This window comes from Heteronotia binoei, chromosome 18 (assembly GCF_032191835.1).
Source record: "Heteronotia binoei isolate CCM8104 ecotype False Entrance Well chromosome 18, APGP_CSIRO_Hbin_v1, whole genome shotgun sequence".
Lineage (NCBI taxonomy): Eukaryota > Metazoa > Chordata > Lepidosauria > Squamata > Gekkonidae > Heteronotia > Heteronotia binoei.
This window is the reverse complement of record NC_083240.1, coordinates 6187241-6202589: the sequence shown is the minus strand read 5'-3', so window position 1 is coordinate 6202589 and position 15349 is coordinate 6187241. Positions and strand designations below refer to the sequence as shown.

The 15349-nt window shown below is 47.9% G+C and overlaps 1 protein-coding gene across 1 annotated transcript in view; it reads left to right on the top strand.

Annotated features, from left to right (window-relative positions):
- Positions 1 to 15349, top strand: part of TMEM201 (transmembrane protein 201) — a 56253-nt gene that overhangs the window by 496 nt on the left and 40408 nt on the right. Inside the window, 1 exon segment of the mRNA XM_060259401.1 lies at positions 13489 to 13609. Coding sequence (XP_060115384.1) covers positions 13489 to 13609 — 121 coding nt within the window.

Below are 15349 nucleotides of genomic sequence, written 5' to 3'. Positions count from 1 at the left end.
GCGGTCGCGTTGCGGTTGAACTGGTCGGCTTTTTCGCACCGTAACTGACCGCGGCGATTCTCTGGAGTGGTTCGACCCTGGGGAGTAACCGCAGAGGGGCGCGCGGTTAGGCTGCGAGCAGGAATACGCTTGTGGTGGGGGCGGGAGAGCCGTTTGCACGATCCGGGCTGCAATAGGTTTACGATCGGCCGCTTTCCAGTCGTTCACAGCCAAAGGGGGGAGGGGCACCCACGTGGGGAGGGGGCGGGCTGGGCTAGACTGAGGCTCCGGAGCCGCACATGGATCTTTCGTATGTATTGTGTGACTCTCGAAGCCCCCACCGCCCCATTGGCCAGCTCGGAGAAAGCATTTGTCTCTTTAGATCACTTTGCCAAGCCAGCTGGGAGAATGTATTTAAAGTTAAAGTTGCTTTCTTACTACCTCTCCTCCATCCCGTCTATTTGCTTTCTTTCCACTTTTCTCTCAATCATGCCCTCCTTCTTTCCGGCTCTCCAACATCTATTCTATGTGGCTCTTATGTTAAGCAAGCTTGGCTCCGCCCCTGTGCTAGAGCGTCTGCTGGGCATGAAGGTCCCAGGTTAAGAACATAAGAGAAGCCAGGTTGTATCAGACCAATGGCCCATCCAGTCCAACACTCTGTGTCACACAGTGGCCTATATATATATAGGCCACTGTGTGACACAGAGTGTTGGACTGGATGGGCCATATATATACGGGGCAGGGGAGACCTCTGGAGCTGAGTATATACACACACACATACACATACTGTGATAGGTTCAATCCCCGGCATTTCCAGTTAAAAGGGAGCAGCAGGCGGTGGTATGACAACCCTCTGCCTGAGACCATGAAGAGCTGCTGCCAGTCTGAGTAGGCAATACTGACTTTCAAGAACCAAAGGTCTGACTCAGTAGGCAGCTTCCGTGTATAGAACCGCAAGCCTTTGCCATTGGTTTTAATTGCAGTTTAATCCTTTACTGGGAAACTCCGCTCCAAAGGTCTCCCCTGCCCCGTTTGATCCTGACCACGCTGGAAGTCAGGTCTGTTGTAGGACATTTAATGACGTTTCAGAGATTTTGAATTCTAGCATAAACTTCCGTGCTGTGTTTTACTTAGACTGGAGGCTAAACAAAATCGTTACTCCAGAAGGTCTCCCCAGGCTTCTGTTTGTTTCCCCTGCGGCACAATAAAGTAAATGAATCTGCCGCATGCCTGTTAATTTAAGAAAGTTTGGGATGCTGGTTTGAGATCTGCGGGAAGGGACCTTGCTTTTGAGGTGCCACTACCAAAAAGGCCCTGCTGAGCGTTAACCACACATCTTTACTCTGAAAGTGGGAGCCCAGTGAAAAAGAGGCCTTGTTAGCTGATCTATAAGGGGCAGGTTTGTGTACGCCCATTTTACTTTCTCTCCCCTCCTAGCTCTTGATTCCCCTCCCCCTTCTACCACCCATCTTAAGAGGAAGCTAAAATACTTAAGTGGGAGGTGGGTGGGAGGGAATTGGTATTATAGACATTCACCCTTATATGTGAAGTGTGACTGGCCAGAGTCCATAAAAACCACCTGATTGATTGTGGTTGTTTCCGTGGCTTTTTTTGTAGCAGGAACTTCTTTGCATATTAGGCTACACCCCCCCTGTAGCCAGTCCTCCAAGAGCTTACAGTAGGCCCTATAAGAAGAGCCCTGTAAACTCTTGGGGGATTGGCTACATCAGGGGTGTGTGGCCTAATATGCAAAGGAGCCGCTGCTACAAAAAAAGCCGTGGTTGTTCCCATGATGGCGGGGAGGGGGGTGGAGAGAAGACTGACAAAGGATTGTTGAGGAATAACTGTCCATTTTGATTGATCTGTGCTGTCTGTTATGTTTCACTTTGTGCCCACAAGCTTTCTGGTGACCCTGTTTGGGGGACCTGGTGTTCTATCCAGCTTGGACGCTGGCGTTTCTGCTATCATGGTGTTCCTAACCAATGCCTTAGGTGGCTTTTTTTCATTTGGATCGTGGCAAAATCAGCAAGTTTCCAAGTGGGATGGAATTGTGTGTAAAAACAGAAGCTTCATCTTCCAATAGATTCTCAACCATAAGAAAAAGAGGTTAGAAACCTGCTCTCCAGAGAAGAGGCTGCCTGCTGCAGCTCTGTATGATTCACTGCCCTGACCTTGTATGAGTTGATTTTTGTGAGAAGAGTTTCGTTTGGTTTTGTTGTGACGATTGCCCCATTACTTTTTAAATTGTCCCCATTGAAATGGCTCAAATACTTTCATCCGCACCACAAACTTGCATTGATCTTACGATAACTATGTTAACTGTCATGGTTGCTTTCAAAGGATCCTAAAAGTTCACTAGAAGTTACTGGAACACTAAGCCTTCTCATACCTCACAGAGGTGTTTTTGTGTGTGTGGTGGGGGGGGATGACAATTTAAACCAGTAGCAACAGGGGTGGAATTCTAGCAGGACTCCCTTGCATATTAGGCCACACACCCCTGATGTAGCCAATCCCCAAGAGCTTACAAAAAAGAGCCTTGTAAGCTCTTGGAGGATTGGCTACATCAGGGGTATGGGGCCTAATATGCAAAGGAGCTCCTGCTAGAATTCCACCCTTGAGTAGCAGGAAAGTTCTCTTTGAGAGACCTATGCAAATTCTTCGGTGCTTACCTGATCTCCAAACAAAAATGGGTGTGCGCTTTCCCCCCATCCTTAGGCCTTGTTCATACCTGCAACAGTGGTTGACACGTGCGAGAGGAGAATCGCTCTGTGCATATGCTTTATAATAAAAACCATGCCGGTGTAAGATCAGCATTGCTAGCCAGAAAACGTGACTTGTGATGCTTTTCTGTTTTGGGGACTTTTAAATGTAAAGCTGGAATCTGAAGAGATACTGTCCACTGGAGAGCCATTTTGGTGTAGTAGTTAAGTGTGCGGACTCTTACCTGGGAGAACCAGGTTTGATTCTCCACTCCTCCACTTGCAGCTGCTGGAATGGCCTTGGGTCAGCCATAGTTTTCGCAAGAGTTGTCCCTTGAAAGGGCAGCTTCTGTGAAAGCGCTCTCAGCCCCACCCACTTCACAGGGTGTCTGTTGTGGGGGAAGAAGATAAAGGAGATTGTGAGCCACTCTGAGATTCAGAGTATAGGGCAGGGCATAAATCCAATATCATCTTCATCTTTACTGGCCCGGGACGCTCTTATTTGCTCCTGCCTTGTTTCTCTTACACATGTTAACCAGATTTTATGTAGTTCTGTTTTGAATAGCCATGTTAGTCTGTCTGTAGCAGCAGAAAAGAGTCCAGGAGCACCTTAAAGGCTTGTAAAAATTTGTGGCAGGAGAGGAGCTTTCCTGAGTCACTGCTTGCTTCATCAGATAACAGCTAGAATTGGAGTCCATCTGTCCTATCTGGAAGAGTGGGGCAATTTCAGAAACTGAATGCGAATAGCAGGTGTGATTGGATTAAGTGTTGATATGGAGAGGCGAATTAGGCGTGACCAGTTCTTTCTCCACACCTACTTCCCCTCTCTGTGTCACACCTAAAGAGAGCCAGTTTGGTGTAGTGGTTAAGTGTGCCGACTCTTCTCTGGGAGAACCAGGTTTGATTCCCCACTCCTCCACTTGCAGCTGCTGGAATGGCCTTGGGGCAGCCATAGCTCTCGCAGGAGTTGTCCTTGAAAGAGCAGCTGCTGTGAGAGACCTTTCAGCCCCACCTACCTCACAGGGTGTCTGTTGTGGGAGGAGAAGATATAGGAGATTGTAAACTGCTCTGAGTCTCTGATTCAGAGAGATGGGCGGGGTATAAATTTGCAGTCTTCTAATCCAGAGGTGGCCAAACTGTGGTTCTTTCACATATATTCTGCAGCTCTCAAAGCCCCCACTACCCCATTAACTGGTTTGTTGAAGGCATTTCTCTCTTTAAATCACTTCTCCAAGCTGAGCCAGCCAGCGGCCTGGAGAATGCAGTTAAAGTTGCTTTCTTTCCAACTCTCACCCCCCTATATTTGCTTTCTTTCCACCTTTTTTCCAGTTTTTCCTCCCTCTTTCCCTTCCATGTGGCTCTCAAACATCTAATGTCCACATCAAACATCTGACATTTATTCTACGTGGCTCTTACGTTAAGCAACTTTGCCCCCCCCCCAAGTTCTAATTCAATGACGCCTCCTGTTCTCATTCACCTGGTAATGCCATTTGGCATCTGAAATTTTGTTGGTCTTTAAGGTCTTACTGGACACTTGCGCTTTTCTACCGCTTGAGTAGTCTGGTAAAGAACTCTGTGGATTAAGCAACTTTTGTGGATTTAAACTTGTAGTTAGATTCTAATCTCTCTATATCTGGCATATCTTTTACACAGTGTGTGAAATGGGATCTCTTACACAGTGTGGGAAATGGTTCAAAAGAGTACAAGTAAATCGTGGCCATAGCTTAGAACCTCATGTGAAATCACATTGTGAAAAGGGTATGCCAGGTATACTTGTGGGTGGCTGCATCAAAGGCGAGAGATCAGTTGAAAAAAAATTAGTACCATCACGTACCTGGTGTCCCCTAAAGAGTCTTGAAGTCACCCCCCCACACACACACACCTTTGCATTTCTGCATGAATCTTTGATTGGGGGGGGTATCTTAAAAGAAAGAGGCACAACCAAAGCAGGGACTCATGCAGAGATGCAGTGGGAAGCCTCCTTGGGTGGCAGCTACTTCTTACGGCTCTGCATCAGAAGTGCTTAAATTGGGCATGATTTCAGGTGTGTGCTTAAACGTTCAATAGATTTATCAAAGCGGCCGTCAGAACAGGTAGGCAAGACTGTTATTGAGATGTAATGCCTGACAGACTCTAAAAGGAATAGGTAGCACTTAGGTTTTCTTTTTCCATTTTAAAATCTCTGTTGAATAAAGTGAAAAACCTCTCTTGCTCCTCTCTGTGTAGTTGAGTTTTGATAGTTGTGTCCTTGGACAAGGGAAATCAGTTGAGCAAAAAATACAGGGTGTGTTTTTCCTGGCCGGTTTTATGGCTGTAGGCAAAAGGACTAAGCGTGTTTCTTTCTGGTATGTCTTGGTGGAATGCTAAGAATGCATCTTGGGGGGGTGGTTTGTTTGCATTCAGTGCCCCCCCCCCTGCCCAATGACCTGATCTTATTATGCCAGGACTCTTCCTTAGAACAGCTCATGACTTCTGTGATTAGGTGAGATATGTTTTCCCTCTATATTAATGTTAATAATGCACCACATTTCTCCAAAAGCAGTTTACTTAAGAGCACTGAATTGCCTGCTCCGTGTTTCACAGATCTGGGAAAAGACCAGAGCAGTGACTCATTCAGAGCTGCTATGGGCAGCCTCCTCAAAGAGCTGCTAATGCTTGGCGTTTCTGCATCAGAGTTATTGGATGATCCAGCTGCTCCCGATGCTGGAGAAGATTGAAAGGAAGTCAGTCTGGAGCAATTACTCATACAGAGATGCAGTGGGCTGCCTCCTCACATGGCAGCTCGTTCTTGCCTTTTTGAATCAGAAGTGATTCGGTCATTCCTGATGCAGGAGAGCTGCCCCCTTTCGTCAGAAGTGGGGGCAAAGCCAAAACCAGTGACTCACACAGAGGTGCAGCAGCTTGCTTCTCACAGCACTCCAACAGTTCTTTCACTAGCATGCCCCAGTGTGCTGTCTAATAATGACTGTGCTGCAAAGAGTAAAGGGCCAGTTGTGCTCCCCCTTTCTTGCGGATCTCATAGGAATTAGTCTGCTGTATCCTTCCCACAGCCCCACAGTGTCTTGTCCTACTGGATTTAGCGTGTTTGATGGCTGGACACGGACAAGAATTGAGATGTTTCCAGTCTCTTTATGCTGCAGTGTTATACGCCACGTTCTGTAGCTGCACTTTTGGCTTTCATTGCATGGGTGTTCATTGGAGTTCACTGAACTTCCCTGGTCCCACACTAGATGTTGTACCTTCTGAGTCACAAACTGAAGGGAAAGTACAATTTGTTTGAGGAAACTCAGAACTTTTATGGGGAACCAAGAGCGCTCCCTAAATCAGAATTTGTGCAGCTTTCTGTGGCCCGTGAAAGCTCATGCAATTCAGTGAAATACTTAGCTGCCATGTAACGGTGAGGACCCTGCATTATGGCGTGGCATGGTTCTGTTAGTGCTTATCAGCCATGACGGCATAGTGCAGGGGTGGCCAATGGTATCTCTCCAGATGTTTTTTGCCTACGACTCCCATTAGCCCCAGCCATTGGCCATGCTGGCTGGGGCTGATGGGAGTTGTAGGCAAAAAACATGTGGAGAGCTACCATTGGCCACCCCTGGCACAGTGGAACCTCCACGTGCAGGGACAATATACCTTTAAATTAAACGGACGCTGTGGCAAAACTCTCCCTTTGTTTCTGCCTCCCACTCACAGGGACATAACGCCAGGCTAGACAGAGATTGGTGGGGGTGGAATCCAGCAAAGCAATTCCAACACTCCATAAATCTCTCAGATTATCCCGTCTGCTCTCCAAGCCCTCTCTTGGTGGGGGAATGTATTGTTTGGTCTCCATTGTGTCTGCAAGTTCAGGGGATCAGTGAATCATTAGACTGTATTTTAATGCCCCTTCCCATGGCAACGGAGATAATGGGGATCAGCAAGATAGTGAGCAGGAGACTCTCGCTGCGTGGTCTGAAGAAGGTGCCGCTGGGGAAATCTGGGGCCAGTTCCCAAACACACACATACGACACACAGATGTGGTGTTTCGGTGCCTGATCCTCCGTTTATAGGAAGCCCAGAGCACATTTTCTCTCTCAGACTGGCGTGCCTGGTGCAACCTGCATCTCAGTGTCTTGAAGAAAATGCCTGGGTTTCAAAGCTTGAAGTAGAGGAGCAAGTAAGCCTTGGTTTGGCCCAGGGGTGGCCAAAGTGTGGCTCGGGAGCCACATGTAGCTCTTTTACACATAGTGTGCCGCTCTCAAAGCCCCTACCACCCTGTCAGCCAGGTTGGAGAAGGCATTTGTCTTTTTAAATCACTTTAAATGCATTTAAAGTAGCTCTCTTACTACCTCTCCTTCCCCATCTATTTTCCTTCCTTCTCTCCCTCGAACATCTGACATTTATTCTGTGCGGCTCTTGCATTAAGCAAGCTTGGCTACCCCCGTTTGCACTATACCACTTCCGGCTACAGGCAAAGGCTTGCGTTGCTGAACATTCCCATGAAAAAATTATCTACAGGTTAGAAAATAAGCTTCCCAGGGAAAACTGGTGCAAAACGCAGCAGCCAGGTTGTTAATGGAGCTACCTGTACGGGAGCACATTCCACCTGTGCTGAAAGCGTTACACTGGTTGCCTGTGGCATTCTGGATTCGTTTCAAGGTGCTGGTTACAATCTTTAAAGTCCTATATGGTCTGGAACCTGTCTACCTTCAGGACCGCCTTTCCCTATACGTACTACAGAGAGCACTACGTTCAGGGTCCCAAAATCTCCTTCATACCCCTGGACCGAAAGGAGTTCAACTGATCAGCACTAGAGCCAGAGCTTTTTCAGTAATAGCCCCCACTTTGTGGAGTGCCCTCCCTGAAAACATCAGGGACTTGTAAGACAGAACTATTCAAGCTTGCCTTTAGCGGTTAGGGGGAGGTGGCTGTTACCTTCAACACCGACAATCTCCCTGAACTAATCTAATGGAAATCAGAAGCTTGCCATCTTGGATTTTTAAAAATGTATGGAAATGTTTTTTATGTACTTAATTTTAATATGTTTTAATCAATTGCTAATGTTTTTAAACTGTCGTTAGCCTCCCTGAGCCTGTCGGGGGAGGGTGGGGTATAAATCTGATAAAGAAAAGACTAGAACTCTTTTCCTGACATCTCACTTTCTGTGTGTAGAAGAAGAAGATGAAGATATTGGATTTATATCCCGCCCTCCACTCCGAAGAGTCTCAGAGCGGCTCGCAATCTCCTTTTCCTTCCTCCCCCACAACAGACACCCTGTGAAGTAGATGAAGATATTGGATTTATATCCCGCCCTCCACTCCGAAGAGCCTCAGAGTGGCTCACAATCTCCTTTCCCTTCCTCTCCCACAACAGACCCCCTGTGAGGTAGATGAAGATATTGGATTTATATCCCGCCCTCCACTCCAAGGAGCCTCAGAGCGGCTCACAATCTCCTTTCCCTTCCTCCCCCCCACCCCCCCACAACAGACACCCTGTGAGGTAGATGAAGATATTGGATTTATATCCCGCCCTCCACTCCAAGGAGTCTCAGAGTGGCTCCCAATCTCCTTGACCTTCCTCCCCCACAACAGACACCCTGTGAGGTGGGTGGGGCTAAGAGAGCTCTTACAGCAGCTGCCCTTTCAAGCACAACCTCTGCCAGGGCAATGGCTAACCCAAGGCCATTCCAGCAGGTGCAAGTGGAGGAATGGGGAATCAAACCCGGTTCTCCCAGATAAGAGTCCACACACTTAACCACTGCACCAAACTGGCTCTCCAGTGTAGAGTTTGGGGGAGGGGGGCTTTCCTTATTTGCCCGCACTTGCAGTCTGAAATGGCACTGCTCAGACAGAGGTTTGCTACTACCTTGAAGCCACCTTACACTTGAGTCAGAGCATCGATCCTTCAGGGCCAGTCTTGTCGGTTCAGACTGGAAGTGGCTCTCCAGAGTCTCAGGCAGAAGTCTTTCACTTCACTTCGTGCCTGGTCCTTTTTAACGAGAGATGCCGGGGATTGAACCCCTGGGGCTCTCTCCATGCTGAGCAGATGCTCTCCCACTTTAATCAGGGCTTTTTTTTGTAGCAGGAACTCCTTTGCATATTAGGCCACACACCCCTGATGCAGCCAATACTCCAGGAGCTTACAGCAGGCCCTGTACTAAGAGCCCTGTAAGCTCTTGGAAGATTGGCTACATCAGGGGGTGTGTGGCCTAATAATCAAAGGAGTCCTTGCTACCAAAAAAGCCCCGCCTGTCATTGTGTAAGAACTCGGGGCCATTTCAGGAAGCTGGCTTTGCAGAATCTTTTAGCCCATCCTACCTCTGACTTGCTGAACAAATGGGGTTTTTTTTGTGAACTAGTAACTTAGGTGGGCTTTTCTGGAAGGCCAGGTAGAGGAAGCTAACGTGCATTAAGCAGTCTTGAGTTTGTAGCCAAAGAGCGGCTCTACAGGAAAACCGGCACGCTCTCCCATTGAAACCTGTTCCTATCTGGAATGCTTTGGTCAATGTCTAGCCATCCATTCATTCAAGGAAAGCAGCTGACAGATTAGGTCCAGCTGACAGATTAGGTTGCTACAGAGGACAGTTGAGGGCCCTGTTTCTCCCCATCTGCTTTCAGGCGCTACTTTGGACAGTGATTTCGGCAACAGCTGTCCATCAAAGGACTCCTTGTAGAAATATGGGGGCAGTTGGAAAAGGTCAGGAAGGACGGGAGGATTCTTATTTTGACCGTCTGTGTCTCCGAGAGGGGAAGAGCCAATGCTGAATTTCCAGGTCTTCCTTTGGGTCTGGCCATATCTTTCCTTGGCTCAATTTTGTTTACTCTCGCGATAACTCAGCAGCCATTTTTACCTGCATGCCAAAGCAGGGGCTTTTCCAACTTACTTGCTTGTGTGTAAGACTTGTGCATCTGAAAATATTGCAGTCTTTTTTCCCCCCCTCAACCTATTCCATTATATGCGATGTAGAGGTTCAGCAACAATGTATTTGGAGAGTCAGTTTGGTGTAGTGGTTAAGTGTGCAGACTCTTATCTGGGAGAACTGGGTTTGATTCCCCACTCCTCCACTTGCACCTGCTGGAATGGCCTTGAGTCAGCCATAGTGGTGAAGTGAGCGGACTTTTATCTGGGAGAACCGGGTTTGATTCCCCACTCCTCCACTTGCACCTGCTGGAATGGCCTTGGGTCAGCCATAGTGGTGAAGTGAGCGGACTCTTATCTGGGAGAACCGGGTTTGATTCCCCACTCCTCCACTTGCAGCTGCCGGAATGGCCTTGGTTAGCCATAGCTCTCACAGAGTTGTCCTTGAAAGGGCAGCTTCTGGGGAAAGCTCTCTCAGCCCCACCTACCTCACAGGGTGTCTGTTGTGGGGGGAGGAAGGGAAAGGAGATTGTGAGCAGCTCTGAGATTCAGAGTGAAGGACAGGGTAATAAATCCAATATCGTCACCTTCTTGCATGGGAAACCACCACGGAAGTTCAGGGTTGCTACACAGAGGCAGGCAATGGACACCTCTTGCCTCTTGAAAACTCTACAGGGTCACCTTGTCGGCTATAACTTGACGGCACCTTCCACCACCTGCCCTGACCTGGTTGTTCCAGGCTAGCCCAATCGTGTCAAATCTCAGAAGCTAAGCAGGGTTGGCCTCGGTTTGTACTTGGATGGGAGACCGCCAGGGAATTCCAGGGTTGGTGCCAGAGGCTGGCAACGTCAAACCACCTCTTGCCTTTGGAAACATGAACAGGGTTGCCATAAGTCGGCCGCAACTTGATGGCAGTTAGTTAGCAAGTTATGCCACGTGTGAGATTCAAACCGCTTTGCATTAGCTCGTTGCAACCTCTACAACAGCCCTGCAAGGTAAGGCCAGTGTTGTTTACCCCCCCACCCCACCCCTCCCAATTGCAGATGAGACGCAAGGCTGGAGGAGGGAATGGTTTACCCAAAGCCAGCTTGCAACAGAGGCACAGTTTGAAATGGGCGCTTCCGGGAAGCGTTCCCCGCTGGCTTTATGTGGCAGCCGACCCAGGGCGCCACGTTCTCACGTATGTGTGATGTTGTTGGGTGCTGCAATTGCCAGTTCGCTGCTGTGAGCTGAAGAAGCAGTCCTCAGCTGTTCTTTTATTTAAAAAAAAACTCCATCTCGGCACGTGCCCCCAAAGAAGAAAGCTAGCTGCTGTGTATCTGGGCCGCAAGTGTTTCATTCCAGTGCATGGCCAGGCATCTTTCTTAATTGAGATCTTTTATTATTTCCCTCCCCCAGATCACAGAGCCCAAGAGAGCCAGTTTGGTGTAGTGGTTAAGTGTGCAGACTCTTATCTGGGAGAACCGGGTTTGATTCCCCACTCCTCCACTTGCACCTGCTGGTCAGCCATAGCCCTGGCAGAGGTTGTCCTTGAAAGGGCAGCTGCTGTGAGAGCCCTCTCAGCCCCACCCACCTCACAGGGTGTCTGTTGTGGGGGAGGAAGGGAAAGGAGATTGTGAGCCGCTCTGAGACTCTTTGGAGTGGAGGGCGGGATATAAATCCAATATCTTCATCTACCTCACAGGGTGTCTGTTGTGGGGGAGGAAGGGAAAGGAGATTGTGAGCCGCTCTAAGACTCTTCGGAGTGGAGGGCGGGATATAAATCCAATATCTTCATCTACCTCACAGGGTGTCTGTTGTGGGGGGGGAGGAAGGGAAAGGAGATTGTGAGCCGCTCTGAGACTTCTCGGAGTGGAGGGCGGGATATAAATCCAATATCTTCATCTACCTCACAGGGTGTCTGTTGTGGGGGGGGGAAGGGAAAGGAGATTGTGAGCCGCTCTGAGACTCTTCGGAGTGGAGGGCGGGATATAAATCCAATATCTTCATCTACCTCACAGGGTGTCTGTTGTGGGGGGGGGAAGGGAAAGGAGATTGTGAGCCACTCTGAGACTCTTCGGAGTGGAGGGCAGAATATAAATCGCATGTCGTCGTCGTCTTCTTCATAAGTTAAAAGAACTGCTTGGTAACAGCCGTCTGTGATGGACACCCAGGGTCTGTGGTCATAGGTTGGCAGTTCTTCCTAGAAAAGGGTTATTGGCAGTTCAGATAAAGAGACCGCAACCCCAGCCTCTCAGTCCAAGACGACCTTGATCACTATCTGGGTCCGTGTCTTCCTGTATATCTGCATCTTCCTTTCTCTCCTTGTAATTTCAGCTTCAGGGTTTTTATTATCCCCTTTGTCTAGCTGCAAGAATGGAAGCATCTTGGGTTGCTAGGCAGCGCTAGGACGTGAAACTGCTTCCGGGTCAGCGTGCAGCAGGAATTGGGGCTTGTGGTGACCCGGCGACGCCTTCTTTTCCTCCCCGTGAGTGACGGGAGCCTCTTGTTAGCAACCTTGCAGCTCTCCCTTCTGACTTTTTCTGTCAGATAAGAGGATGGCCTGCAGTTGCCAGGCAACCTCAAAAGGCTTCCTTCCTGATGCCCTCACAGAAGGAAACCTCTCAGTTCTGCTTGTCAACCCCAGGACATGCTTACAGGAAGCAGAAGGAAGTAGGACGTGACTGCGAGGGCAACCATAAGACACTCCCATTGCGTGTGGTGAGGATCCGTTTGCCTGGCAACCACAAGATATGCTTCCTGGCACCTTCTGGGCCGTAGTTAATGAGGCGAATGTGCCCTTTTCCATCCTTCTCCCAATCTAGGCTGGTTATTATTTTGTGTGTTTCCTTATCCTAAGCAGACCTGGTATTGAGGGGGTGGGGTACCCACAAGGAACTGCGAGCAATGCAATGGCTTCCAAGAGGTATGTCTGCACTGAGGAAAGCTGAGTCTTTGGAGACCCTGGAGAGCTGCAGCCAATCAGAATAAATCATATTGAATGTCGTGGAGCAATAGAGCAGCTTCTTAAGAAAAGGGCAGCCATGTTGGATCTGGCCAATGGTCCATCCAGTCCAACACTCTGTGTCACGCAGTGGCCAGAAAAACCAAGTGCCATCAGGAGGTCCGTCAGTTGGGCCAGGACACTAGAAGCCCTCTCACTGTTGCCACCCCGCCTCAAGCACCAAGAATACAGAGTATCACTGCACCAGACATAAGAACATACGGGGAGCCATGTTGGATCAGGCCAATGGCTCATCCACTCCAACACTGTGTCACACAGTGGCAAAAAAAGAAAAACCAGGTGCCATCAGGAGGTCCATCAGCGGAGCCAGGACACTAGAAGCCCTCCCACTGTTGCCCCCCCCCCCAAGCACCAAGTTCTTACGGGGAGGGGACATAATTGAAGGGTAAAGCGCCTGTTTTGGGTGCAGAAATTCCTAGGTTTAATCCCCAGCATCTCCACTGGAAGTTTTGAGGGAAGACTCTTCTTCTTTGGAAATGCTAGAGAACTCACTGGAGCAGATGCTATTGAGCAGAGTAGTCTGACGCGGTATAAGCAGGGTTGGGAAATGTTTGGAAATTGGGGAGAGTGAAGCCCAAGAAGCGACTTCAGCAGGGTATAAAGGCATAGAGCAGGGGTGGCCAAAGGTAGCTCTCCAGGTGTTTGTTTTTTTGCCTACAACTCCCATCAGCCCCAGCCATTGGGCATGCTGGCTGGGGCTGATGGGAGTTGTAGGCAAAAAGCATCTGGAGAGCTACCATTGGCCACCCCTGGCATAAAGACCAATTTATGCAGCGGCCATTTTCTCCGGGAGAACTGATCTCTGTTAGCTGGAGACCTGGCTTAATTTGGGGAGACCTCCAGCTACTACCTGGCGGTTGGCAACTCTAGGTATAAGGCAGCATCATACATTCTTATATGAAGTGGCTTTTGCGTCCCTCTTTTCTCTCAACCGTCTCAGGCCATTCCTCCTTCTCTTTGCTTGCACAGGAAGAAACCTACGCACACAACTGTGAACTGCTGGTTCTGCAACCAGGACACTGTGGTGCCGTATGGGAACCGCAACTGTTGGGATTGCCCCAACTGCGAGCAATACAATGGCTTCCAAGAGGTAGGTCGTTTCCCATAATCCCCCTGGGGACCAGTTGCTCCAAAATGGAAGCCAAGGGCAGGCACATCTCACTTTTTTTGCCCGTTTGTGTTCAGGGAAAAATTTACGGATGTACTAAGATATATATATCTATTGCCCTTACACAACCTGATTCTTAAAATCTTTATGACTCAGGGGTGTCGAACTCATTTGCTATGAGGGCTGGATCTCACATAAACGAGACCTCGTTGGGCCAGGCCATAATATATATTATTATTATTATTATTGTTATTATTATGTGGGTCATAAAATGTAATGGCAGATAGCAGAGGTATAAACTTTGTGTTTTGTGTTTTAACAATTTATTAATAACACATGGTTACAATATTTAATTATCTTTTTCTTATAACTAAACCATATGATATTTCACCCCCCCTCCCTCCAATATTGACTTCCCCGAAGTTATAAATTTGAGTTTAATTCTAAAGGTACCACTAATCTATCAAAATATAATACTTTTGATTAATACTAAAAAATTGTCCAATGTCTTTTTACGTTCCACTCTTTCTCCATATATCCTTTGAATTTCTTCCACTCCTTTTTGAATAAGTCTAAGTCATAGTCTCTTAAAGTTTTAGTTAATTTGTTCATCTCACTCCACGATAAAACTTTCGCAATCCAATCCCATTTCTCTGGTATTGTTCCTTGTTTCCAAAGCTGCGCATACAATGTCCTAGCAGCTGAGAGCAAGTACCAAATTAAAGTCCTGTCTTCCTTTGGAAATTTTTCTAATTGTAATCCAAGCAAAAAAGTCTCTGCAGTTTTCTTGAAATCGTGACCCAAAATTTTGGAGATTTCTTGTTGTATCATCTTCCAATACTCCTTCGCTTTTTCACAAGTCAACCACATATGAAAGAAAGAACCTTCATGTTTTTTACATTTTCCATTTATAAAGCACACAGACACACACTCAAAAAAGCTTAAACTAAAACATGCTTAAAACATTAGCACTCGTTGGTCTTAAAAGTGCTTTCTTTGTATTTCTACCATGTGATTCAGGGAACTGGCCAAAGGAAACTCTGGCTCTTTTCTTCCTTTCCCAGGGGACCAGGAGAGGGAGGAGCCTCAGCCAACAGAAGGAAGAGAAGTTTGGCTCAGTGCAAATGAGACAGCTTGGGAAAGCAAGCTATCCCTCCCCCTTTGCTCCCCAAGGGAGGACCCTCAGCCAATGGAGAAAAATAGAGACTTCGCTCTGTAGCTCCTGTGCAGTTGAGCAAGCCAGGCAAAGCAAGTTGTGATGCAGAAGGAAGCAAGAGAGAGAGAAGGAAGCAGATTACAGTGAGTTGCTTACTGGCCTGATAGGAGCCCTCCAGGGACCTGATTCAGCCCCCAGGCCGTATGTTTGACACCCCTGCTTTATGCCTTTTGCAAAATTTATAGGTGCATTTGGAATTTTGAAAGTGGAGAATTTTGTGTCCCTGTTTTTTAAAAAAAGTGATTTTGGCTTTAATGGAAAGAAATATGTACGGATCAGTTTGCTCCTTTCCCTCAGTCAGGACTGCAGCAGCCTGTTCTTTTATCGCTCGCCTTTCTCACTGCAGCTCCAGATGGATTATGCAGTGGAGAGCAATGCAATGAGAGTGGCATATAATATATGCCAAAAAATGCAGGGAAACTGGATTACAAAATCAGAGAACGATCCATCAAAGACAGTAATCCACGGTATAATACATGCAACGGCAGTGGAACAAAACTGCTTTG